Here is a 27,448-nt window from a genome sequence, read left to right as displayed (position 1 = left end):
AATACCTTAGACTTTCCTGCATTTAAAAAGTTTATTTTAAATTTAATGTGGGACCCTGCTATACATTATGGAAAGTTATTGAGCTAGAGAGAGAGAGAGAGAGACTTTATTAATCCCAAGGGGAAGTTCACATAATCCAGCAGCAGTATACTACAACAACAACAACATTTATTTATATAGCACATTTTCATACAAACAGTAGCTCAAAGTGTGTTACATAATGAAGAATAGAAAAATAAAAGACACAGTAAGAAAATAAAATAAGTTAACATTAATTAACATAGAATAAGAGTAAGGTCCAATGGCGAGGGTGGACAGAAAAAACAAAAACAAAAAACTCCAGATGGCTGGAGAAAAAAATAAAATCTGTAGGGATTCCAGACCATTAGACTGCCAAGTCCCCTCTGGGCATTCTACCTATCATAAATGAAACAGTCCTCTTTGGATTTAGGGCTAACACAGAAGGACTTGAAGATGATGGTCACGTAGACTTCGGCTTTTAATCCATCCATCATTAAATACTAATACAAAAAAACAATATTAAAGAGTAATAAAAATGCATGTAAAAGCAGACAATAACTTTGAATAATGTTAGCATTTACTCCCCCGGGTGGAACTGAAGAGTCGCATAGTGTGAAGGAGGAACAATCTCCTCAGTCTGTCAGTGGAGCAAGACAGTGACAAAAGCTACTCCTCTGCTTGGAGATGACACTGTTCAGTTGATGCAGTGAATTCTCCATGATTGACAGGAGTTTGCTTAGCTCCCTTTGCTCTGCTACAGATGTTAAACTGTCCAGCTTTACTCCTACAATAGAGTCTGCCTTCCTAACAAGTTTGTCCAGGCATGAGACGTCGTCCTTTATGCTGCCTCCCCAGCACACCACCGCGTAGAAGAGGGCACTCGCCACAACCGTCTGGTAGAACATCTGCAGCATCTTATTGCAGATATTGAAGGACGCCAACCTTCTAAGGAAGTATAGTCGGCTCTGTCCTTTCTTACACAGAGCATCAGTATTGGCAGACCAGTCCAATTTGTCATCCAGCTGCACTCCCAGGTATTTATAGGTCTGTATCCTCTGATGATGACCGGGTCCATGAAGGGCCTGGGCCTCCTAAAACCCACCACCAGTTCCTTGGTCTTGCTGGTATTCAGGTGTAAGTGTTTTGAGTCACACCATTTAACAAAGTCTTTGATTAGCTTCCTGTACTCATCCTCCTGCCCACTCCTGATGCAGCCCACAATAGCAGTGTCGTCAGTGAACCTTTGCACGTAGCAGGACTCCGAATCGTATTGGAAGTCTGATGTATATAGGCTGAACAGGACCGGAGAAAGTACAGTCCCCTGCGGCACTCCTGTGTTGCTGACCAATGTCAGACCGGCAGTTCCCGAGACTCACATACTGAGGTCTGTCTGTAAGATAGTGCACAATCCATGCCAACAGGTGTGAATCTACTCCCATCTCTGGCAGCTTGTCCCTAAAGAGCAGAGGTTGAATGGTGTTGAAGGCGCTAGAGAAGCCCAAAAACATAATTCTTACAGCAACACTGCCTCTGTTCAAATGGGAGAGGGATCGGTGTAGCATATAGATGATGGCATCCTCCACTCCCACCTTCTCCTGGTATGCGAACTGCAGAGGGTCGAGGGCGTGACGGCCCTGTGGCCTCTGGTGGTGAAGCAGCAGCCACTCCATGGTCTTCATCACATGTGACGTCAGAGCAACAGGCCAGAAGTCATTCAGCTCATTAGGACGTGATACCTTTGGGACTGGGGTGATGCAAGATGTTTTCCAAAGCCTCGGCACTGTAGAGTGGAAATGTGTAACTAATGGTTCAACTGGCAGGGCTGCAGTATGGCCTTAAGTCTGTAAAATGTTTGGTAGTGGAAAAGCACTTTTAATGATTGAAGGCACTTTCGCAGCCTGTACTAACAATGCCAGTCTGTATACTATTAGACTATTTTCACCATTAGAATTTTCAGGGGGTTTTGAGGCTTATGAAAGAAATATAATGTTTTAGAAGCACTGTCTTTTATCTCTTGAAACAATTGTGCATCGATGCATGAAGCTCCTTAATCAACCTTTTTATATGAACTATGAGGAATGAAATGGAAAATATGCACACTATGAAAAATTTCAGATTTGTAAAAAATGAATAAAATGTATACAAGACCATAGGACAAAATATTAAATATTTTCTAATCTAGATATTTAAATGGTAAGGATTGTGCATGTCTGTCATGGAATTATTCTTGAACAACTAGGGCTATGTTGGTGAAGCTAAACATTTGGGTAGTGGCAACCTCCATGAAGTAACTGAGGTTCAGGCCTTTCATAAGGCTAAATGCTTGACAGTGTGACAAAGCAGAAATAAAGTATAGCGATGACATCTGTGAATTGCAGAGGCCGATCATAGGGGAAAAAAAAAAGACCAGAACAATAGATAGATAAATTCCTCTACAAAGTGACTTGAGCTTGGGCCTTTACAGCAACATCACCATTATGATCACAAAAGAAAGCTATACACATCATTATGGCACAAAACAAGAGCCGTGATCTCTCACCAATGTGATCACTAAGAAGCTGTAATATTCCACAGTGAAAACAAAAGACGCATTCTTTATCCCATTTTGCTGCTGCACCAGTGCATGAATGTTAGTCATAGCAAAGCCACTACATTAAAAGGTGCATGTGACAAACATATTAAACCTCAAAAGTGATGAATATATAGATTCTCTTTTAGTTCCCTGTTAAAGAGGCCAGTGCTCTGTATTTGCACTGAAGAACTTTTCTGAGTACAAAGTTAAACATAAGATAAATAAATAAATAAATAACACTCCACTACAATGGATACAAATGTGTGAAACCATCTATATGCTGATGGTCAACAAAAGTATTCCAGCAACTAAAATACACCAATTCAGGAAATAGGTTGCCACTTGAAATTTGGCACAGTTCACAAATTTAGACCTTAGGTACAGTGAAATCTAATCGAACTGAAAGCACTGATATACAGTAATCCCTGATACATCTTAATCTATGTTGCTTTATATTTTAGATTGAAAAAAAAAAAAATTCAAAACATTTTAGACTGGACTAGGTGAACCTTTTATAAAGGTAGAAGCTTGCAAAAAAAAAAAAAAAAATCACATTCCTGGTAAAGACCAATGTATGTACAACTTTGTGATGGTTTATTGCTGTAAATTACAGGAATACATACTATTGTTGTAACATACAAAATACAAAACAAAGAAAACAAAATGTCAAAGGTTAATTCTACTATTTTGAATGTTCTTTAACAAAGATGATAGTACTGCAAATTGACTTTCTTTGTTATTAGGAGCACTGATTTAATGCTTCTCATCACCTAATTGTTCAAGGCTGAAGAAAATGGACAAAGTAAACTAGGGGACAACAGCCAACCTAGATAAACCAAGAAAATGACCATTAATAAAGGAGCGACTGCTGTATTAAGAGGGACTGATCATCACTGTAATACAGTGGGTACGGAAAGTATTCAGACCCCCTTCAATTTTTTACTCTTTGTTATATTGCAGCCATTTGCTAAAATCATTTAAATAAATTTTTTTCCTCATTAACGTACACACAGCACCCCACATTGAAAGACAAAAAAAATAATTTTTGAAATTGTTTTAGAAAATTAATTAAAAAAGAAAACCTGAAATATCACATGGTCCTAAGTATTCAGACCCTTTGCTCAGTATTTAGTAAAAGCACCCTTTTGAGCTAATACAGCCATGAGTCTTCTTGGGAAAGATGCAACAAGTTTTTCACACATGGATTTGGGGATCCTCTGCCATTCCTCCTTGCAGATCCTCTCCAGTTCTGTCAGGTTGAATGGTAAACGTTGGTGGACTGCCATTTTTAGGTCTCTCCAGAGATGCTCAATTGGGTTTAAGTCAGGGCTCTGGCTGGGCCATTCAAGAACAGTCACAGAGTTGTGGTGAAGCCACTCCTTCATTATTTTAGCTGTGTGCTTAGGGTCATTGTCTTGTTGGAAGGTAAACTTTCAGCCCAGTCTGAGGTCCTTAGCACTCTGGAGAAGGTTTTTGTCCAGGATATCCCTGTACTTGGTCGCATTCATCTTCCCCTATATTGCAACCAGTCGTCCTGTCCCTGCAGCTGAAAAACACCCCCACAGCATGATGCTGCCACCGCCATGCTTCACTGCGGGGACTGTGATGAACAAGTGATGAGCAATGCCTGGTTGTCTTCACACACTGAGGAGAGGCAAGACACATGACAGCCCGCATGGAGTTTGCTAAAAGACACCTGAAGGACTCTGAGATGGTGAGAAATAAGATTCTCTGGTCTGATGAGACCAAGATAGAACTTTTTGGCCATAATTCTAAGCGGTATGTGTGGAGACAACCAGGCACTGCTCATCACTTGTCCAATACAGTCCCCACAGTGAAGCATGGCGGTGGCAGCATCATGCTGTGGGGGTGTTTTTCAGCTGCAGGGGCAGGACGACTGGTTGCAATCGAGGGAAAGATAAATGTGGCCAAGTACAGGGATATCCTGGACAAAAACCTTCTCCAGCGTGCTAAGGACCTCAGACTGGGCCGAAGGTTTACCTTCCAACAAGACAATGGCCCTAAGCACACAGCTAAAATAACGAAGGAGTGGCTTCACAACAACTCTGTGACTGTTCTTGAATGGCCCCGCCAGAGCCTCTCTGGAGAGACATAAAAATGGCTGTCCACCAATGTTTACCATCCAACCTGACAGAACTGGAGAGGATCTGCAAGGAGGAATGGCAGCGGATACCCAAATCCAGGTGTGAAAAACTTGTTCCATCTTTCCCAAGACGACTCATGGCTGTATTAACTCAAAAGGGTGCTTCTACTAAATACTGAGCAAAGGGTCTGAATACTTAGGACCATGTGATATTTCAGTTTTTCTTTTTTAATAAATCTGCAACAATTTCAAAAATTCTGTTTTTTGTCTGTCAATATGGGGTGCTGTGTGTACAATAATGAGAAAAAAATTAATTTAAATGATTTTAGCAAATGGCTGCAATATAACAAAGAGTGAAAAATTGAAGGGGGTCTGAATACTTTCCGTACCCACTGTATATATACACACACACCCACATTCATATAAATTCTACATATAAAACCTATTGAATACTTTGTGTTCAAAAAACAAAAACAAAAAAAAGTGTTATTTGACAGAAATATCCCTGTATTAGATTACACTGCAAGTGTTTTTATTGCTGTTCTGCATATATCATACATCTGTGCAGATCTGGTTAAAATTCCAGGTGTCAAGCAAAGAATATGTTTATGTTTCTGCTACAGCAGTCTAAGAGAGTATGCTATCCCTTTATTAACTCCCACTCAAGTGAAAAACAGCACTTACCTCAAAAGAAAAAAAAACATACACAGAGATAAAGAGCATAACGAATTAAAGCATAAAAATTCAACTAACCTGTCTCGCCTGATAATACTCCCTCAGCAACTGGTCTCTTTGGATAATGGCTTCTGTTCGTTCTTTTCTAGCAACATCCCGCTCTTCTTTCACAGTTTCAATGTCTTTGCATGCTTGATCAAGTTCTTTCTGGGCTTCAGCTTTATCTTTGACTTCGTGGCAGTATTTTTCCAGTAATTCATTCCTTTCACAAACTGCTCGATCTCTCTCCACTAAAGCAGAATTGAGTTCCTATAAACATACATAGCATACTTTATACCAAAACTCTCACCAGGAAAAGCAGATAAGATAATGAGATGAGTTGACTATAGTTTACATAAAAATGGAAAATGGCAGCCGAAATCATTTTCCTTGAAAGGATTATACAAGATTTAAAAGGGTTGAAAAACACTTGTCTCTACGTAGTTATCAAAGGCATCATAACTAAAATAAAAATGCTCAACAAGTAAATAAAAAGGGGAAAAGAGTGTGTAGTTGTTGCTTTGTACTCAAGGATAAATGGGAACAACTACCGAGATTTCACACAACAGGTTAGGAATATATAGATATGGAATACTGAGCAATGCTTGCAAAAAAAATATTATGCAATTCTGAGTTGTGCAAACTGAAACTGATCAATAGATTAAAACAGAAGAAAGCAAAAAAAATCACAACAGTCGAAACCTGTGTTTTTTACTTGCTGTGGGACAGCCTGAAAAGAGTAATGCCAACCTTTAATTAGGGTGTTGAGGTGAGTGGAAAATATTTGTTAATTGATAAAACTAAAAGAACATTGTCATTTTTTATGTATTTCAACTAACAGTGCATAGTGACTTTAATAATGATACAGTATACCAGATGGCACTGATATTTTATGGTGCTTGGCTCCCAGTTTCTTTTCAGACTGGAATGCTTTTCTTATTGAGTGTGCATATTCTAATTGTGTTCATTATGATTTCTCCCCAGGAAATTTAAAAAACATTTATGTTTTTGTTAATTATCATTTCCAATCTGCCTCAGCTGATGATGTATTTTGTGCATGTATTGTGCTGGACGTGTCCATTTCTACATAAGCACTGGCCTCACACAATAGAGAAGAAAAAAAAATAGCAATAACAAGAGATAGTTGAATGCACTTATCAACTTATGAGTGTAAATCTTTGGACACTTAACATTAAATACTTCATCAACAGGCAAAGTCAATTTGTTTAAGTTAAAGGATGAGTTTTACTGTGAAACTGCTATGGACAATCTCCCTTCCATACGTATGTTCAGTATTCCTCCATCTTATAAGATGTATCAGAGGTCTGATGTCATTCTTGAAAGAATGTTTCAAACTTTACAGGTGCTATGAGTAACAAGGAGGATGACCATAACTTCACCTTTGCCAACCTTGATGGAGGAACCTGTGCACCAATTACCAACTTAAAAGGGTGTGTTTATGTGCAGCCAAGAAGCCAATGGCAAAATGTCTACTCATTCCTTTTTAATTCTCTGTCAGCACTAGTGCTCAGAAAGTGAAAGAAAATAGTTGGTATACAAAACTCAGGCCTAATTGCATCCTTACTAGTTTGCACAAAGAGCAAAGAGTGGGGTGGACGACATTATCTGTACACTTCTGCAACTGCACCTATTAGTACTTGGAAGGGTCAAAAATCCACATGCTTACTACGTAATTACACTTTATTTGCTTATAATACATTCCAGTACTACCCTTAGTTGAGAGGCTAGCTGATAATTTCAGTTTGGTTTCTAACTTGTTTATTACCTAAGGGAAAATGGAGAGTGAATGCTGATATCTGATTTTTCTGATAGCTCTACTGCATCCACTGAATTACTTTAAGGCTACTAAAAAAATTTTATATTTTAATGTTTAAGGTGAATTATTCAAAGTTAAAGACATACCTGTCGCAGAGCTTCCATTTCCTCACTTGCTACTTTTCTTTCACAAGATGTGTTTTTTAACTTGGCTTCAGCCTCCTCAATCTCTGTTTGTAATCTGTCCACTTCTTTAATGACCTGGTCTCTTTCACTCATAATAAGACGGTATTCACTGAACACTGAATCACGTTCTTCTTTGTATTTCTCACAGTCCTTCATTGCTTTAAGCTGAAGTGTTTTGTACCGTGTTACCTCTGACTGCAAACGTTCCATTTCCCTTTGAAGTTCCTTATTTTGGGCTGAGGTTTTATTTAATTCCTGTTGTATAGAATCAAACCTAAAAATGTAAAGAAATTAAAAAGGGTCACTCCACTTAAATCAACTGATTTTTCAGAAATCCCATGCACATTGGTCTCAAAAAAATTCTGAAAAAATACCAGGAGACACCCTGTAAAATTATTTTGATGTAAGATCAATACTTTCAAAGATACAGCCTATTTTGTGAATGGAGAATGGTGTAAAATTTGTTGCGGCTTTATTTTTTCATCAATTTCACAAGACCATATGTGAAGAATTAAACCACCTATTAGGCTCAAATTATGTATACTGGTAGGTTTACAGATATAGTACGTAACAAAATCTAAATGTTTGGTCCAGATGACACCACTTGGTAAGAGCAGACATTTAAAAAAGGGAAAAACATATTTTGCATCTTTGGCTTTGCCATGTTTAGGCTTTGACCAGCAGACCTCTCAAATGTGAAAAAATCATCTGGGTGTAATTTTCAGACCAGCTTAATACACTGTGGGAATGTCCAGACATTTTTAAAATTATTTTTCCTATATCCCACATGGTTCCTTCTTTCTCAAAAAGAATAAGTCTTACTTTTTCTTATGTGAATCCTGCATTTTTAACTTACACTCTAAAAATGGGTTAAATTCACCATTTGTCAGTAATGATAATCAGTAAGGCAAAAGAATTAGAGTCATGTAAAGAAGTACGAGTCTATTTTGGTCTCCCTTTACATTTATAAAATTTCATTCTTAATAATTGAAAGAAAAATTCTCATATGATCCAACTTAATTTTCCATCCACACTAAATCAATCATACCTCCTTAAAGATGTGGAATACTGCTGTTGGTAGTGTATTGCTGTGTCTCTCTGCTTCATTAACATGTCGATCTGGCCCTGAAGTCTTCTATTTTCATCTTCAATTTGCTCCAATCGGCTCAAGTCTGTGTTGTGGGTAGCTATCTTTTCATTGTAGCGTTTTCGTAGTGCATCATAATCCTTTTTTAAACTCTCCAGTTTATCCATGGCAGTGTCATACAGCTTGTTCAGTATCTCCGACGAGCCATTTTCCCTCATTACCTAAGTAAATATACCGAAAATGGAAATGAATTTAACTTAGTAAAGCATAATGACTTGCTATTGTCAATAAGAATCAGTCACAAATATACTTACCATTATATTTTCAGTGAAGCTATAATATATGTATAATCATTTTAAATTACATTGCATGACAATAGTTAGAATTATGAACAAACAGTATCATACTTTAGATATTTTTGTTTTGTAGAGGGGACTACACAAAATAGGTTTATTAGGACTGAAAGACATTTTAATATGTCAGACTGGATAATGACTGAAACTCACATAAAATACACTGTCAAAGGCATTTAATACTTGTTTTCTTCGCAGTCATTTGAACCAGTGCTCATTGCTGTTATATTATATCATCAGTTACATATCTGTTTAAACCTATTTCTAGTTCTGCATTTTTCAGTTAAAATGAGTGCTTTGCTGTGTGCTATTTTAATTAATTCATTACTATCTAGTCAGCTGACCTAAAGTTTACCATATTAGTGGGATAAAATTCCACCCTGGTGTCAAATGCTTTTAGTTTTTATTTATAAAAGCAGTCATTATGAAAGTAGTTTTGCCTATTATTCTTATTAGATGCTAAGAGTTACATATATCTGCCATACACTATATAAAAAGATGTTTTCCTGTTTGAGTTAGATTTTGCTGTGATGAAGAAGGATTCACCTCAAAATGTGTACATTTTTTAAAAATTGCCTATAATCAGTTGCCCTGAACTGTGCTCTATAACAAAGACCCAGAAGTTAAACTAATGTGAAAATTATTAGTAGGTGGAGGCAATATGACAAGTAGGATATCTATCTGGTGTCATATAGACTTGACTAAAATCATTAGGTGACTTTCCTCACAGTTGTTATTTTGGACTATTTTTGAATTCACTATCTTACATGCTAAAACAAAGTCAATCCCACAGTCTAACACTTTTACACCTGAAGTGTAAAGCTCAATTTTATAGGGTTAAAAATAACACTAAGTACCCAAAACAAGCCGGAATACATCAAACAATTACCACCACTTTTTCTTTTACAAACAAGACACAAAGGTACTTCTCTGTTCATCATAGTCATCTGTTCTGCGCTGATCTCTCTTGAAACTGTCTTCTCTCTTTATCGGCTGCCCTTTTCTTAAACATTGCAATGGATTAGGAATGCAGGACCAAATTCAGCAATGAGCATAAAAATTACATTAGCAAATAAAACTGAATAACTGCGACAGTCATAACATGTGCAGGGATTTGTAACTAAAGCAAATAATGAAGAATAATTGTAATAATACAGTCTTCGCGATTTAATTTAATGCAGATAGTTCAGGATTATGATGATAATAATGTAGCATTAGTTAGTATCTTCTGCATACACCAATGATGGTAAAAAAAAAAAAAATTACTAGCTTTTTTATTTTATGCAAATCATTTAGGGCAATTATAATGATAATATCAGTAATGCAATATAAGCTGTCTTTTGCACATGATGATGACGACAATGACAATAAGGACAAAAGATAGCAATTCTTACTTTGCTGATACTGATAATGCAACAACATTATTTACGTTCAGACTACTTGCTCGCTATGTTCATACAGCAGGCATCAGTTTTTTGCTTCTGGTCTATCTGTGCAGATGCTTGGCACTTTTTCCTTCCATCAAGATGACAGAAATATCGTCTAAACAGTGATATACCTTTCATTAGTATTATTATTTCACAAAGCCTCTTATTTTCTGATTCTGGAATGGGCCTTGTCAAGCTCTTTTAAAGTTTGTTTTGCTGTGCATGTATGTGGGCCTGTGCCCTCTACTTATATATAAAATGCGTACGTGTGTGTGTGTCTGTCCGGCCCAGAAGTGAGAGGTGGAGTCGGGGTAAAGGCTCCACCTCAGAGGATACACAAATGAGGCCAGCACATTGGTAAAGCAAAACCTCTGAAGAAAGAGTCGCTCACTTAGTGGCTAACACAAAATCGAGGCGAGCACATCGGTGAAAGCAAACCACTAAAGAAAGACAGTTTCTTAGCCACTAATGCACAAACAATGCAAGCCTGTCGGCAACACGAAACCTCCTAGGAGAGAGATGCCCACAGTATCAATGACCTGACATCTCTACATTTCATTTTTTTTTCTGATGATTAATAGTTTCTAGGACTCCAGGCTTACACAGCTAGTCCATTATAAGGACCCAGTGCTAGCCAGTAAGCTGGCGTGGGCTTTAGCTACCGGGATTCTTAAGATCATACAGCATCATTTGCACTACAAAAGTTCTGTGAAGAGTTTTGTTTTTTTTTTTTTTGAGCTGCAAGACTCCATTCACACTCAACAACATTTATGTGTAAACAATGAAATTTGATTTCAATTACTCTGTAATATGCTTATATGGAAGCTGTTCGGGTCAGGACATTAGTGGTGTAAAATAAGCTCAGAAAATTACTGGAGCACTGGGGTAACACCTGTAAAGAATGATGGCCCATGTACCAATGATGGTGTTAATGCAGCTCTTTTCAGAGATACAAGTAATACAGCAGAATAAAAATGCAAATGAAAAATGTGTATTATTTTAAAATATTATAGGTTCTCACTCTCAATGAGCCAATTGGGTACACAGAAAAAAAACAATGCAGACATAAGGAGCTTGAGTAGACTTACAGGCATATGATTCAAACCTAGGATACAGTATCTGTGAGCAGTAGGCATTTTTAAACACGTGCAGAATAAATAGAGCTTTTATCAAACTGCACAATAATAATATAATAAAAAATGATAATTAAACTGATAGTGGTATGTTTTCATGCTACTAAAAGTACCTATTCATCTTTTATTTCAATTCAGCATGGAAATGGCTTTTTCATTATATGCAAAAAACAAAACAACTCTGGATGGTGGGCCAGTTCACTGCAAAGCACACTTACACATACAGGGCCAATTAATGTAAGAAACAGATCTTTGTGACATTAGAGTAAACAGTGTGGAGAACATACAAACTCCATATCCTGACTGGGACAATCTCCTTAACCTGTAAGCAGCACAGAACTCCAGCTGTACTATCCTATACAGATAAAAAAAAAAAAGTTTCACATATTACTTTTAAAATGTTCTACCTGCTGTTGCTGGACACGCATATCAGAGATCTCCTTCTGGTCTTCTTCATGAATTCTCTTTAGTTCTTCACAGGTCTGCTTCAGGTGATTGTGCTCTCTAACTAACTGAGAACTCTCCCTCTTTAATGAGTCCATCTCCTCCTTAAGTGTAGACTGATCACTCAAGAGACGGCTATGTAATGTGCTGTTGACAAAAGATTTATTAGTTAATTTGTAATGTACATTTTTTACACTTATACAAAACACATTATATGGATGGATACTGAAATTGAAAGTGATTGCTTCAAAACATGTAGTTACTAATCTCTACTTGGTACATTTATTAAAAATATATAATTCTAATTAATATTAAATGATGCATCTCCTAAAGCGGCTTTAATACTTTTTTGTAGGGTACAGAAAGAATATACATTTATATTTAACATTTATGTTATTTCCAATTTTCTACTGGATCTTATTCAGATTTTAAACATAGTCATCATTTTCATAATTTTTTTCCAACTTTTCAGACACGTTGTACAGTATGTGTGGTTGTGACCTTCAATCTTTGACTGAAAAAAAAGTGGCATCTTATACCTGCAGCATGTAGTTTATGATTAATAGGTTTATACCCAACCCTAGAAGGTTGCCATTAAAAGTTTAAAAGATAAACATCCCATTTCCCAATAAGAATCTCTGCCTTTTCCTAGCATGAATAACATTTTATTTTTACCAAAATTTATAACATTTAATGCTGAAAAGCCCTAAGAGAACGTTTACCAGTATGTTCTTTCATCTTCTGACCTTTCTGTAATAACAATGCCAAGAACTTTAGCAAGGTATTTCACAAGATTAAACCTCTTGGAGGATTCTGGTTAAGTAATTTCAAACAGTTTTCCATTAATTGTTTTAAGGCTACCAACACTTGCATCACTAGCATTCATTACCTGTTACAACTATTCAATACAGGATTGGATTAAAACCTGATTTATATATTCATTGCATTCTTAATTTTAATTATTTCACTCCAATTTCTATTCTCAGTTTTTTGTAACATACATTTATAGTGCTCTCACCTTGTACTTCATTTTTCTAATTTTAAGAAAAGCAAGTGACCCCCTCCCAATCTCACTGAGCTACAGAGAATGGGTTAGTATTCTTCCAAATCAGTAAGGGAAGTCAGTAAGTGAGTATTGCACAGTAAGATATCACATCAGGTCATCTGATATTAGTCCAAATAATGCTATTACATTATTTGGATTTGAATTGTGAATCCAAACATTTTTATTAGCTATAATGTGAGAGAATGGCAATCCATAAACATTGATGATTTAGATCCTGTCCTAGATATAGTTTGGGCAGTATTAGTCAAGATACAATCCAGCCTTGTAGATGTGTGATGAACAGTTTTAACTGAATAACACTGCACTTTTCATATGAAGAGCTTATTTTTGTCAATGCCTATATTATATTACACTGTGTGCACAATTATTAGGCAAGTTGTATTTTTGAGGATTAATTTTAATATGGAACAAACACAGTGCTATCAGTCAATCCAAAATGTTAATAAACCTGAAACCTGAATGTTTCACAACGGAAATGTGAGTGTGAACATCATCAGAGGAATACATATGTGCGCACAATTATTAGGCAACTATTAGTGTGCAGATTTATTATGCAACTAAAGGAAAAATGAAAATTTTCCCATCTCACTTGTTTATTTTCATCTGTTATAGTGAGAATAATAAACAAACACCTCAAAATTTACAAATAAACATCTCTGACATTTCAAAAAAAAATAAATCAATCAATCAATGACCAATATAGCCACCCTTCTTTCCAATAACAGTCATAAGCCTTTCCATTCATGGAGTCTGTCAGTTTCTTGATCTGTTGACGATCAGCTTTTTGTGGAGCAGTGACTACAGCCTCCCAGACACTCTTCAGAGAGGTGTATTGTTTTTCTCCCCGTAAATCTAGCGTTTAAGAAGTGCCCACAAGTTCTCGATAGGGTTTAGGTCAGATGAGGAAGGGGGGCCATGTCATTATTCCTTCATCTTTAAGGCCTTTACTGGCTGGCCACGCAGTGGAGAACTTCGATGCAAGTGATGGAGCATTGGCCTGCATAAAAATCATGGTCTTCTTCCTGTATCACTGTTTGAAGAAAGTGTCTTGAAAAACTGGCAGTAGGTTTGGGAGTTGATTTTGAGTTCATCTTCAATGCAAAAGGTCCAACTAGCTCATCTTTAAAAATACCAGCTCATACCAGTACCCCACCTCCACGTTGGAGTGGAGCTCTGTGCCCATTACTGATCCACAGGTCCATCCATCTGGTCCATCAAGAGTCACTCTCATCTCATCGGTCCATAAAACCTTTGAAAAAAATCTGTCTTCAGATATTTCTTGGCCCAGTTTTGACGTTTCAACTTATGTTTCTTGTTCAGTGGTGGTTGGGTTTCAGCCCTCCTTACCTTGGCCATGTCTTTGAGCACTGAACACCTTGTACTTCTGGGCACTCCAGGTAGGTTGCAGCTCTGGAATATGAAAGTACTGGAGGATAATGGGTTCCTGGTAGCTTCACGTTTGATTCTTCTCAAATCTTTGGCAGCTAATTTGCGACTTTTGTTCTCAACACGTTTCTTGCGACCCTGTTGACTATTTGCAACAAAATGTTTAATGGTTCTGTGATCACACACCAATATCTTAGCAATTCCAAAAGTGCTGCATCCCTCTGAAAGACTTTTACAATTTTGACTTTTCAGAGTCAGTTAAATCTCTTTTTTGGCCCATTTTGCCCGAGGAAAACTAGCTGCCTAATAATTCTGCACACCTTGATATAGGGTGTTGATCTCCTTAGGCCACACCCTCCCTCATTACACAAATACACATCACCTGACGTGCTTAAATCCAATAAGCATTCAAGTTAATACAGCTTGGAGTTGGAATATATGCATTAAAAATGATGATATGGTCAAAATACTCACTTGCCTAATAATTGTACACACAGTGTATTTTCTGAGATTCTTTTTAGAACAAGAATTTAAAGCACTCTTTGAAATAAGTTGGAAATGTGGTCAGTATCTTCATCACTGATAAAAAGTATTGCTTTAACTGAAAAATAAATTCATAGGGGACCAGAGTTCATGGTCCAGGTGATTCCTGCATGGAGTTTGCATATTCTCACTGTGTCCATGTGCTTTTCCTCTGGGTGTTAACATTCCCTCCCACAGTCCTAATATATTCTGGTTAGGTGGGTTGGCAATGCTCAACTGGTCTGTGTGTTTGTTCGTTCAGCCTGAGATAGACTGCAGCTCCATCCAGGGATTGTTCCTGCCTTCCACCCAATGCATGCTGGATAGGTTTCAGCTTTCCTGCAATCCTTCTCTGGATGAGCAGGTTTGGCAAATGGACAGGTGGATGAAAAAGAAAGTACAATATGCAAACCAGTACAAAACCTAAAGTTAGTTCAGGTAAGTGAATTAAATTAATGGAAACTTTCAAAAAGGCAGCAACATTACTACTTACTGATAAAAATCTGCCTCTTTGACAGCTTCCTCACATCGCTTTAGTGTCTTAGTGTGCTGGTTCTGTAGAGACTGCAAGTCAGCCATGGCTTTCATGCACTGCGTTTTCAGTCTTTCATAGTCATGACTTGGCTTGGAACTAGGCCTGTCAATGAAATTAATAGAAGTAGATAGTTAAATGAAACTGTTCAGGTTCATGCATGCCAGGTCCACAATAGGACAAAAATTCAGAAAATGGATCTTTAATAAAACAGCAAAATAACAGTTAGAAATGTGATCTAGAAAATATTGTCAGCAATATTGCAATATGATATAATTCTGAACTCAAGACAGTGCCATCCAAAAATTATGTAGCTTTCTTATTCATGACAAAGATAAGCACTGAGAGACCCGTTTTAAATTTAAATTCAAAATGACAAAAATGTCAGGTTGCAAAAGATACATTTTGTTTTACATATCTGTCCTGAATATTTCTACAAGCTGAAAACGTAACAATAGTTCATTTAGAAAAATCTTTAATTTTTTTTCTTAAGATCTGGCACTTACATATTAGATAGGTTCTCTTTATCTTCAGCAATATAATACATTTTTTCCAAATAAACACATTCACTTTATGTGTGTAGCTATATGCAAAAAGGCACATGAAAAATATTGTGATCTTCAGCATCAGAACCTTGTGTGAATCACACATTTGTAAATTTATACTTTTTCAAATCTTTCATTTCATAAAATCAGTGATATATGTAACTAATTAAGGTAACTTATATCTTGGACAGTAAACTCAGCTTTTCTATCTGTATGAGACCATTTTAAATTTGTTAAAACCAAACTTTTTTTTTTTTAAAAGAAGAATTAAAATGCTAAATTGTGAGAATGGGTGGCCCACTCCTTTAATCCAATAATTGTTCTCAGTAATATTATTCAAACATCACGTAGAACAGAAATACCAGAACCTACTTTTTTAAGCCAGTAAGCACATGGCGACAAATGTACCCTCAATCAGACCCTTACCAAATGAATTTGCCATGTGTACTCACAAGGCAAAAGATGAAAGTAAAGTCTGATGGAAATTCGGTGACAGTGGTCCACATATAGTACACCTTTCAGTGGAAACCTTTGGTTACAATGTGTATTCTAATTTCAATGGCATGAAAATAATAAAAAAAAAATCATTTCAGAATTTGTACAGCAATGTGTTTAGTAATGACAACTCATGTCTGCAGCTCTGCAATAAATTATAAGAGTTGTCACAAACTACTGATGTGCCAGCCACTGACTGGAATCGGACCCTTTGTTTTTTGGGCTGGAAAAACACGCAATTTGCAATTAGCTTATTACTGTCTGCTGCTCAGGCACCCACGGTTTAAAGACGTTGGTCTGTGCCATTAAAAATGGAAAATTTACTGTTTATTATCTAAAAGAACATTTGAAAAAGCAATATTTTCTTGCATAGTGTTCTTAATAAAAATACAAATATGTAATTAAATTTGCCAAAAACAGTGCATAGTAACAAGTCTTGTTACCAACTTTAGGATTTAGCTTAAGAGATACGCTTGCAATTTTTCAAGTCAAACTAACTTTTCACAATCATGATGTACATTAATTTCTCATGGAAAAATGTTTTCTAAAGTTAAGCATTTTCTATAAATTAAAAAAATATGCAGTTCCTGTGTTTATAGTTTAAAATGGTGTCCAAAGGGCACAAAACCAAACACAGAACAAAGCTTAAAACTTACAGAATATGTACACTTCAAGGCAACTAAAGTTTTGATTTCAGAAAAAAAGCCTTAAGCACTTCTGAGATATGTTAATAACAATTTAAAGACATTGGAAGTTACATTTTATCACAGAATCTTGGCACTATTTGTCCTGAGAAAGTATTGTATATGATCTGCCCCTTTCTTTGCTCAAAGGAGACTGTCATGGGTGGAGTTTTCATGTACTTGAAGTAAAAGAGCAAAAAAGAGACGTGTGGCAAGGGGAACATTGCCTTTCAAGCAAAATAAGTTGTACATTGAAAATGTCACTCCAGAATGTAAAAATAAAACATGGTTGTAGTTTCCATTGACCCCCTTATGATAATCTCAATAATTTACATTTTGTCTAAAGCTTCTCTGTAGCTTTAGGTAACATTCTCTTAAATTCTGCCTCTCTCTCTCATTTTTACTCTATTGAAGCTCCTAATACCTTTCTAGCTCATACAGCTCATACAGATACTGTATTTACTCTGATCTAGTGGAACTTGAAGGATGTGGTGAATTTGGGAAACAGAAACAAATGTGACTGAAGCAGGCAAGGGTCTTATACCAGGGTACAGGAGAAGTCTAATAGATAATTAAAAAAAAAATACCAAAAATGGAAGTGAATGGAACATAGCAACATACTGATCTGTATTCCTTAGTTGATCTTAAAATATTTTCTTTGAGAATCTTTTCATCAGACAGCATTTTCATTCAGTTTATTTTGACAAAGTGGTTCTGAAAGACAAAGGTGTGGGATCATTTCCTGAATGTTTGTGTTTTAACATTGTGCGTCACTGTAAGTATAAGCGTGTCATGGCAGATGAAGAAACAAACTGTCAAAAAAGACCCACTTGAAAGCGCAAGAAAAAAACAGTTATGCTGTTTGTCTGGCACAAAATCAGTAATACACACAAAAATTTTTTTAACATGTTAAAAATTTGATTTTATGTACTTCACCACCAATGGTACACAAGGCAAATATCAACATGTTAACCAACAACATATTCTTATTTTTATCTGCACCATGTGATAGTTTGTGCTTTACCTTAATTATCAAAAAAAGAAAAAAAAGAAAAAACCCAAAGAAAAACAGGATCGAGAAGGCTTCACATTTATACAAATTTAAATGTTTCTATCAGTGCATTATTTTATTCTGAGAACATGGGACACTCCAACACGTTTTTTTGTTATGAACTTTCATTGTTGTGAATTTTGTTCTGAACATTATATTTTTTTTCTGGGATTGATTTATTCTTTGTTTTTGAAAAGTGCTGAATTCAGTATCACTTTCATTTTTTAGTTTTATTTGGGATTAATTTTATATATTTGTTATGTTCTAGAAAACCTAAAAGGCCATCTTTACTTTTTAAAGTGCTCAGCACAATTTTATCTAAAACTGCTATGACACAGGTACCCACTGCTAAGGGGCATGACCCTAAGTCGTATCACATGATGCCATCTGCACAATGCTATTTAAAGCCCATTTCACATTACAAGAAATTTCAAATGATTTTCAGTTATATATAGAATTCATTTACATAATGTTAGAAAGTTGAAGGAGGTGAGGACATACCCAGTGACTCACTCCATCCAAAAACATCAAACAGGTTTGGGGCAGGTTCTGTGTGCATGAGAACGGACAACCAAAAGAATTCTCACTTATAAGTACAATTCATATAATGCAGCTATGAAGAATAAAGAACACAGGTACTTTGGTTCTCGAAAACAGAAAAGGGGTTTATCTTTCAGATGTGTTATGTTTTACATATTACAGGAGAAAAGAAAAAAAGAGGCGGAGATTGAGGATAAATCTGTGTACAGTGGAACCTCGGTTCAAAACTGTAATTCGTTCCAAAACTCTGGTTGTAACCTGATTTGGTCGTGACCCAAAGTAATTTCCCCCATAGGACTGTGTGTAAATACAATTAATCCGTTCCAGACCGTATGTAAATATATATATTTTTTTTGGATTTTTAAGCAGAAATATAGTTACATATACTATAGAATGCACAGCGTAATAGTAAACTAAATGTAAAAACATTGAATAACACTGAGAAAACCTTGAACAACAGAGAAAACTAACATTGCAAGAGTTTGCGCTATAGCCTTAAGAACCGACTGCTGTAAACACTTTTTTTAAATGAGTTTTAAGCACAGAGAAAAAATGAACATTTAAAAAATCCGTAATTTAATAAACCACCAAGAAAAGTAACATTGCAACAATGCTACTCTCTATGCCTTACCACACTATGAATGCCACTTCTCTTGTGAAACCTTTCAAACCATTCTCTACTGGCTTTAAATTCCTTACTTTCGCCACTCGTAGAAGGATAGTTTTGCAGCAAATCGCCATGAATCTTCCTGGCTTTCTCGCATAACATCGCCTCGCTTACGCTATCCCCTGCATGTTGCTTCTCATTCAGCCACACAAGCAACAGTTTATCTACCTCTTCATGCACTTGAGGCCTATGTCTGGTTAACACTGTAACTCCTTTTACAACATGAGCTGCTTTAATGGCCTCTTTCTGCTTTAGAATAGTCAAAATTATAGATTTTGACTTCTTGTACGCAGCAGCAAGATCAGTAACACAAACTTTTTGGTCGTAACCTGATTTGTGCGTGTTCAGAGACGTTCGTGAACCGAGGTTCCACTGTACCTGTAAACCCTGTGTATAGAAACAAGCTTAATCAGGCAGCAGAATATCAGCTGTCAGAAAAGGGGACGAGATTGCAATACTTTTACAAATGTGAAATTCTGCTGGAATGTCATCACATTCCCAGTAATTTCTTGTCACATAATCGGTTATTGTTCGGAAATGAAATCAACAACTGCAATGGTCAACTCCGACTTTGCTTACAAATATAAGTTACAGAATGTGACAACAACGCAAGTCTGTGCTGTGACTCCCTCCTTGCCAGAGTTTATAAATAACCTCTTAAACATATTTGTTACTTTCCCATTTAGTTTGAATTTCAGTCAGTTAGGAACTTGCTTTGTTTATCTTGGTTACAGATTTAGCACTGGCATTTTGATTCTTTAAAAGTATTTTTGGGTTTGATCACAGAGAGTCTTCTGGTATGCGTTTCATTCTTCATCTCTAGGTCCTATTCTTAACTAAACCTATTGGCTTGCCAGTTTTTATCTGGGCAGAGAGCACAGTGTTACTATGTGGTTCTAAATTAATGAACAAATTCTTTAGTATAATTTCTAACACACATAGCATATGCACAATCTAAGGTACTAAAGATTACAAGTCTCTTTATTAGAGCATTAGCCTAGATAAAGAAAGCTCCATAGAAGGGGTGTATGAAATGCAGCCATATTGTGTCATCAGAAGGAAGTGAAAGCACCAGGGGCACATCAGAAAGATCTATAACTAATAATGTATAACCTGAGATTACAGTAGCAATATGACATTGCTGAAACTAACAGCCTTTGGTCTATTTTTTACTGCATCACAATATTTTTTTCAGTAATACTATGAAATCCAAAGTAATAATGAAACACTTGTCAGATTATTTTTGCCTTATTTATGCAAATCCCTGGTGCCATTTTATTTCAGGATGACGGAGGGAATATTTTAGTATCCCATATCTTGATAGGCTGCCCGTACTACAAATTTATTCAGTGCAGTTTTTTGGTGCCTCACAGAAACAGACATAGCGACACTATTTCAGAATTGATTAAATAGTGTAGATAAATAAAAGTTTTTATTTTGTCCAAAATCACTTATGAATTAACTTGATAGACTCAAAATTGGTTTTCATTAGCCCATTATCCACCATAGCCTTTAAAACTTTAAGTGGAAATCATCGTTATACTCTCTTTATCTCATGTGCTTCCAATGAATAGTCTTCAAACTGCATAATCAAATCAATTGAATTCAGTTCGTTTTTATTTCACATTCCTCACTAAGTGCAGGCTTAGACCACTTCACAAAACTTTAAAAATTACTAATTGCATAATGCATGCATATAAAAATATTTGTTTCAACACACAGGAAAACAAAGTGGCTCCAAATTGATTAATATAAAAGGAACTTTACAATATACCAATCAATAACCTAAATAATAAAATACCAATATACATGACTAACACAAATGTAACCTTACAATATATGTCCATGATCATTATCATTAAGCAATGGACAGTTGACAAAGGAACAGAGGAAACCAAAAACTCCAGTTAGTGGCATTTCCAGAAAAAAAAAAAAATCTCAAGAGTAGTGGGGGTTTGAGTGATGTGCCCAGTGGTAAATTATGACATAAAGACAAAAAGACATGTCAGACGCTGTATTGGATGTGCTATAGTATAAGTCTCTGCTGAGCTAATATTATGACAGAATATTTCTATCCTTTGATTCTAAGGCTCCCAGTATCTCTGGTGTCTTTCCCAAGAGCACATGTTACTTCTCTAGTTAAGATGGTATGCAGATTTAAAGGTTGGCAAACCCTGGAATAATTTGTCAGACAGTGACTGAACCAGGTGAACCATGCATATCATGGATCCACTCAGTAATAGCGCTCTCAGCAGGAACTTATTTCAAATTACAATTACATTTAAAATGGTACATGGGTTGTTCCTAATACAGTCTGAAAGAAATATATAAAAAAAGAGAGTTAAAAATATAAGCATAAAAGAAATCTGTCTCCTCACACATTACACTTACTACAATGCTTAACAAACCAAAATATATCAAAAGTCCATGTGTGTATTTTATATAATTTTAAGTTAAAAAATTGATTTTTAATAATTATATGCTAACAGCCATGTGCTCAACTGAAAGAAAGAAGGTGGATGAATAGTTCAACATACCTGCAGTCATCAAAAGTAGTGCCAGGAGATGAAAGTGCTAACTTTTTTCTCAAATCATCCCTCTCTCGTGTAACCTGACGCAATTGGAACAAGATAGTTTCTAACTTTTCACTCATTTGTCTAGTATCAATCAACACAGGAGGAGGAGAAGAAGCTTTTCCATTTGTGCCTGCAAAACAACAATAATAATAATAATAACAAAAACAGAAAAATGTTGTTCAAGTAATACAAAGATCTACACATTTTAGCAATACAGCCACTTGAAGACTAAACCTGTTTAAATACTGTACGTTAAAGCATAGTAATCAGCAACAGAATTAATTTGATTCACTAGTTCTTGTCAGCTACAGGAGTTTGTTTTGGTACGTATTACTTTAAGCCTGTCCCCCTATATGAGTTAGATTTGGAGAAAAAAAAAAAAACACTATTCAAGGCTGGTGGGGTTTGAAGGTCTTAAGCATTTACCAGAAATAAGATACTGAATTAAGTTTTATTCAGAAATGCAAATGTCAATAACATTCTTGGTGGTCTGATTTTTATTTTTATATCAAATACACATACTGTATACTGCTAAATGAAAAAAGTCCAACCATAAATACAATAAATGGGACATTTGTCACATTTAAAATCACAAACACATGAAAAACCTATACAGTAATCCCTCCTCGATCGCGGGGGTTTGCGTTCCAGACCCCCCCGCGATAGGTGAAAATCCGAAGTAGAAACCATATGTTTGTATGATTATTTTTATATATTTTAAGCCCTTAGAAACTCTCCCACACTGTTTATAAATATTCTCCGCACAGTTATACAGTAAACCCTTGTTTATCGCGGTTAATCTGCTCCAGACAGATAAATGAATTTCCACGAAGTAGGATTCTTTATTTATAAATCTAATATTTTCGCAGTTAGAGCATAGAAAACCTGTTTACGACCTTCTAAATACGTTTTTTAACATTATTAGAGCCCCCTAGACATGAAATAACACCCTTTAGTCAAAAGTTTAAACTGTGCTCCATGACAAGACAGAGATGACAGTTCTTTCTCACAATTAAAAGAATGCAAACATATCTTCCTCTTCAAAGTGCGCGTAAGGAGCGGAGAATGTCAGAGAGAGAGTAAAGTAAACAATGAAAAATCAATAGGGCTGTTGCGCTTTTAAGTATGCAAGCACCGCGAAAAAGCAGCAGCAATGAAGGGATCAATGCGAAGGTAGCCTTTCAGCATTTTTTACAGGAGCGTCCCTATCTTCTAAGCAAACAGCCTCTGTGCAAAAGCCCTCTGCTCACATCTCCTCCGTCAAGCGCAGAGAACGTCAGAGAGAGAGAGAGGGAGATTAAAGCAAACAATCAAAAAATCAATAAGTGTGCTTTTGGACGCACCTCGATAAAGCGGCATTTCTTAGAGGAGCGTCTGTATCCACTAGGCAAACAGCTTCTGTGCAAACAGCACCTCTGCTCACACCCCCTCCGTCAGGGGCAGAGAATGTCAGAGAGGGTGAGATAGAGGCAGAGACAAGCAAACAATCGAGCACCGCGCAGGAGGCATATCTTATAGCATTGAGGAGTTTTAGTTAATATGTAATACGTGCTCTGATTGGGTAGCTTTTAAGCCATCCGCCAATAGCGTCCCTTGTATGAAATCAACTGGGCAAACAAACTGAGGAAGCATGTACCATAAATTAAAAGACCCATTGTCCGCAGAAATCCGCGAATCAGCGAAAAATCAACAATATACATTTACATATGCTTACATATAAAATCCGCGATAGAGCAAAACCGCGAAAGTCAAAGCGCGATACAGCAAGGGATCTCTGTACTTACACAACAAAAAGAAATCTTGTTATATTATAGTTCTTCACATAAATTAAAACACACATCAGCAGTAACCTGGCAGACTTATTTTAGAATAGTATTGATAAATGTTTGCCAAGTTAGGAAAAACTGTGCACTGTTCCATGCAAAGAAAATGTGAATTCTTCTAGTTTTAGATAATAAAACATGCCATTTTCCCACTGAATTATGAAAGGTGAATTGCGATTCCAGCTGTTAAGCTAAAATCAGCCAGGACTACCATTGTAGTATAGGAGATGACAGTTAGTTTATCATTAGATAGATTCATGCCATCTGATGTTACTCTGAACATTCACATAAAACAATTAGTGCTTACAATTATTCTGGCATCTTTCACATTTAGGGTCCAGACCCTTTTTACATTTTGGATCATTTATATCAAACAAAATATCTACAATATCCATCCATCCATTATCCAACCTGCTATATCCTAACTACAAGGTCACAAGGTCTGCTGCAGCCAATCCCAGCCAACGCAGGGTGCAAGGCAGGAAACAAACCCCGGGTGGGGGTTGCAGGCCCACCGCAGGGCGTGAACACACACACACCAAACACACACTAGGGACAATTTAAGATCGCCAATGCACCTAACCTGCATGTCTTTGGACTGTGGGAGGAAACCGGAGTACCCGGAGGAAACCCACGCAGACACGGGGAGAACATGCAAACTCCACGCAAGGAGGACCTGAGAAGCAAACCCGGGCCTCCTAACTGCGAGGCAGCAGCGCTACCCACTGCACCACCGTGCCACTGCCCTGTCTACAATATGAAATTTTTAAATAACTTTGCATAGAATGATGAAAGATGTGTATTAAGAATGACTGAATTCCATTTGTTGCCTGAGATATTAATAAAGAAGTTCCACTCCTGGCATTGCAGAAGACCACCTAGCAGCATGCCATGACATTAACTGATAAAGTCTAGAAATACTACTAAAAATCTCCACACTACTAACAAAGAAGTATCCAAGTATAGATACTGATGAAAGATTGCAAGTCTCAATTCTGCATTTTGGTTTGAAATGCAATACACTGGAATTAATACAGGAAAAGTCCATATGCGAACTACACTATAAAGCAGTGGTTTCCAAACTTGGTCTTGGGGGCCCACTGTGGCTGCAGGCTTTTCTTTCACCTAGATAATAACTGATCTCATTTAATTAGCTGGTCATTTTTTCTCTTCCCTCATTCTGCATTCAGAAAAGCACAGCAATATAATTTTTATAATTATAAGACATTTAGAAATATTTCTGCTTTGCTATAGCATTAAATGCTTGACTTTCTTTTGTTGTATTTTCTATTATTCTAACATTTTTCAGTGTAGTTTGCTTTGTTCATTATATCCTAATAATGGCAAACGACACTACTTCAGTGTCTTACCCACCAATAGTACATCTCTCTATTATAAAAAAAATCCTGTGACAATACATGATCTTCAGGTTAAGATCACGAATGACAAATAAAAGAACCGCGAGACGAAAGAGAATGTTCAAAAAAAAAAAAATCAGTAGTGTAAAGGAAAGCGGCACACACATACCGGAGACTCAGTGCATATAAAGCGTATAAAGGACAATACGTTATAAATTAAACTTCGATGAATAAAAGATCACATTAGCGCAAAAAAAAAAAAAAAGGAAATTAATCATTAGGACCAGGTGTAACTGAAAAAATAGCAGGACAAAGCAAGGTCAGTTAATTCGCATCATTCAATGCACAAAACATAGATTTACACAATAATGGAACATACACTATGAAAATCTGTGGACCCGTAACAGTTAAAGCAACGACAAGTTTAATTTCAAAGAAAACACAATTCGGTCAGGTGTATATTTATGATCATGGAGAAGCGATGACAACGCGAGCAGCAGAGACACAAAGTAGCAAAAAGGACAGTGGCTGTACAGGCTTTAAAAAGATCGAAGGGCAGCATTTTAATAATAACACATTTTGTTTATATAGCACCTTTCTCATGCTCAAGGTGCAGACAGAGTCTCAGAAAGAACAGCAGGATATACGCAATATTGGATTAAAAATATTTGTAAATAACACTAAGACAGATAAAGGATATACAAAGTACTAAATGAAGAAAAAACAATAAACTAGAGTAAAATACTAAATTCGATACTAGAAGAAAACCCTAAACAACAATTTGTGATATAACACACACACAAATTAGCTGTAGCATCTGGACAAAGATGTAAACTAAAAGAAAGAACAGAATGTTAGATTGAGTTAAACTCCTACCTGAACAAATGAGTTTAAGTTACTTTTTAAAAGAATGTATTGAGTCAGCAGATTTAATTAATTTAGGGAGATCATTACAAAGTCTGGGCAGTATAGAGTTGAAGGTCATTGAAGTGCAGGATAGTGCGGGACACAACAGGACTGCCAGAATCAGTGGACCTTAGTGGGAGAACAGGAGCATAGTGATGGAGAATGTCACTGATGTAGACCAGTGCAAGGCCACTTAAAGCTTATAGGTTATTAACAGAATTTAATATTCAATCTTGTAAGACACAGAGAGACACTAAAGGCAAAACAGGATGAATTTTATGTGCTCGCTGTTGCTAGTCCATGCAAGGACACTTGCAGTAGAATTTTGAATCAACTGGAGCTGTAATAGAAGATTAGAAGGGGTACCTACCAGTAGAGAGTTACAACTACCGATGTAGTAAAAGCATGGACAAGTTTCTCTGCATTAGAAAAGGAGAGAAATGAACAAACATAGTATATGTTAGAGGTGGAAGCAAGAAAGTATGTTGATGTGGTTTATGTGGATGGAATAAGAGAGAGAGGAATCAAAAAAGGACACTAACATTGCTTGCATTAGTAGGTGGTTTGATTAATGCAAACAATACGTGACAATTTGCAGCAGCTTGGTATTGTTGCAATTTAATTTTAAAGAGTTGTGCTCCATCTTGGTTTTAATTTCATGGAAGCAAATTGTGAGCCGAGAAAGCTCTGAAGAAGTTTCACTTTTAACACTGAAACAGAGTTGAGTAACTTCTGCAAAAAATGAAAACTAACTCCAAAGCTACAAATAATACAGCCAAGAGAAAGTATACCAGGGGTAAAGTTAATTAGCAGCAAAAACAAGTCACTAATTAAGAAAAGGGTTAGAATTAAAACCATCAGCCACTATGGCCCGAGTTGCTGAGGACAGAGTACTGAGGAACTCTTTGCGTGACTGTCACTGCGCTGGACCTGCTGTTGCCATGGCTAACAAACTCCTGTCTCTCAGTCAGATTTAAACCATTGGAGGGCAGTGCCAGAAATACAAGATGTGTATAAAAAATAACCGGACTGCTCTTATTGTTATTGCCTTAATGGGGCGAGGGCCAACATGGGTCAATGATCTCTTATCTTAGAGCTTAACCAACATCTCTTATCAGCTCCAACTTAGTATCTTAAACAGTCTGACTTCAGCTGTTGTTTAAGTTCATCACCCAAACTTGAACAAAGAATTAACTTGAAATTTCTTGTTAAACATCACAAACTAATGTCAACGTCCTAAAATCAGAAAAATCATGCAAGGTGACCGTCGACTAAGTGTTAGGATGATTAGTGAAATGGTTAATATTGATAAAATGACTGTGTGGAACATTTTACATGAAAAACTTTACATGCGGATATAGTAAGTGCAAAAATGGCTCAAAGAGTTACTGCTCTTCAGAAGGAAAATTACCGTGCAATTTGTGCGGATGTTTTGGAACAGATTGATCAAATCAAAAAAAAAAAAAAAATCCTGGTAATGT

General features: G+C 36.4%; 1 protein-coding gene across 3 annotated transcripts in view; it reads right to left on the bottom strand.

Moving 5' to 3' along the window:
• dlg5a (discs, large homolog 5a (Drosophila)) overlaps positions 1-27,448 on the bottom strand; it is a 236,991-nt gene that overhangs the window by 108,796 nt on the left and 100,747 nt on the right. For all 3 annotated transcript variants that reach the window (XM_039773036.1, XM_039773053.1, XM_039773044.1), the window contains exons 3-8: positions 21,842-22,010; positions 15,285-15,428; positions 11,781-11,964; positions 8,422-8,681; positions 7,335-7,647; positions 5,451-5,681 (exon numbers count right to left, since the gene is read on the bottom strand). In XM_039773036.1, coding sequence (XP_039628970.1) covers positions 5,451-5,681; positions 7,335-7,647; positions 8,422-8,681; positions 11,781-11,964; positions 15,285-15,428; positions 21,842-22,010 — 1,301 coding nt within the window. The remainder of the gene's footprint in view (positions 1-5,450; positions 5,682-7,334; positions 7,648-8,421; positions 8,682-11,780; positions 11,965-15,284; positions 15,429-21,841; positions 22,011-27,448) is intronic.

The sequence above is a fragment of the Polypterus senegalus genome, chromosome 1 (genome assembly GCF_016835505.1).
Source record: "Polypterus senegalus isolate Bchr_013 chromosome 1, ASM1683550v1, whole genome shotgun sequence".
Lineage (NCBI taxonomy): Eukaryota > Metazoa > Chordata > Cladistia > Polypteriformes > Polypteridae > Polypterus > Polypterus senegalus.
This window is presented reverse-complemented; position numbering and strand designations above follow the sequence as displayed.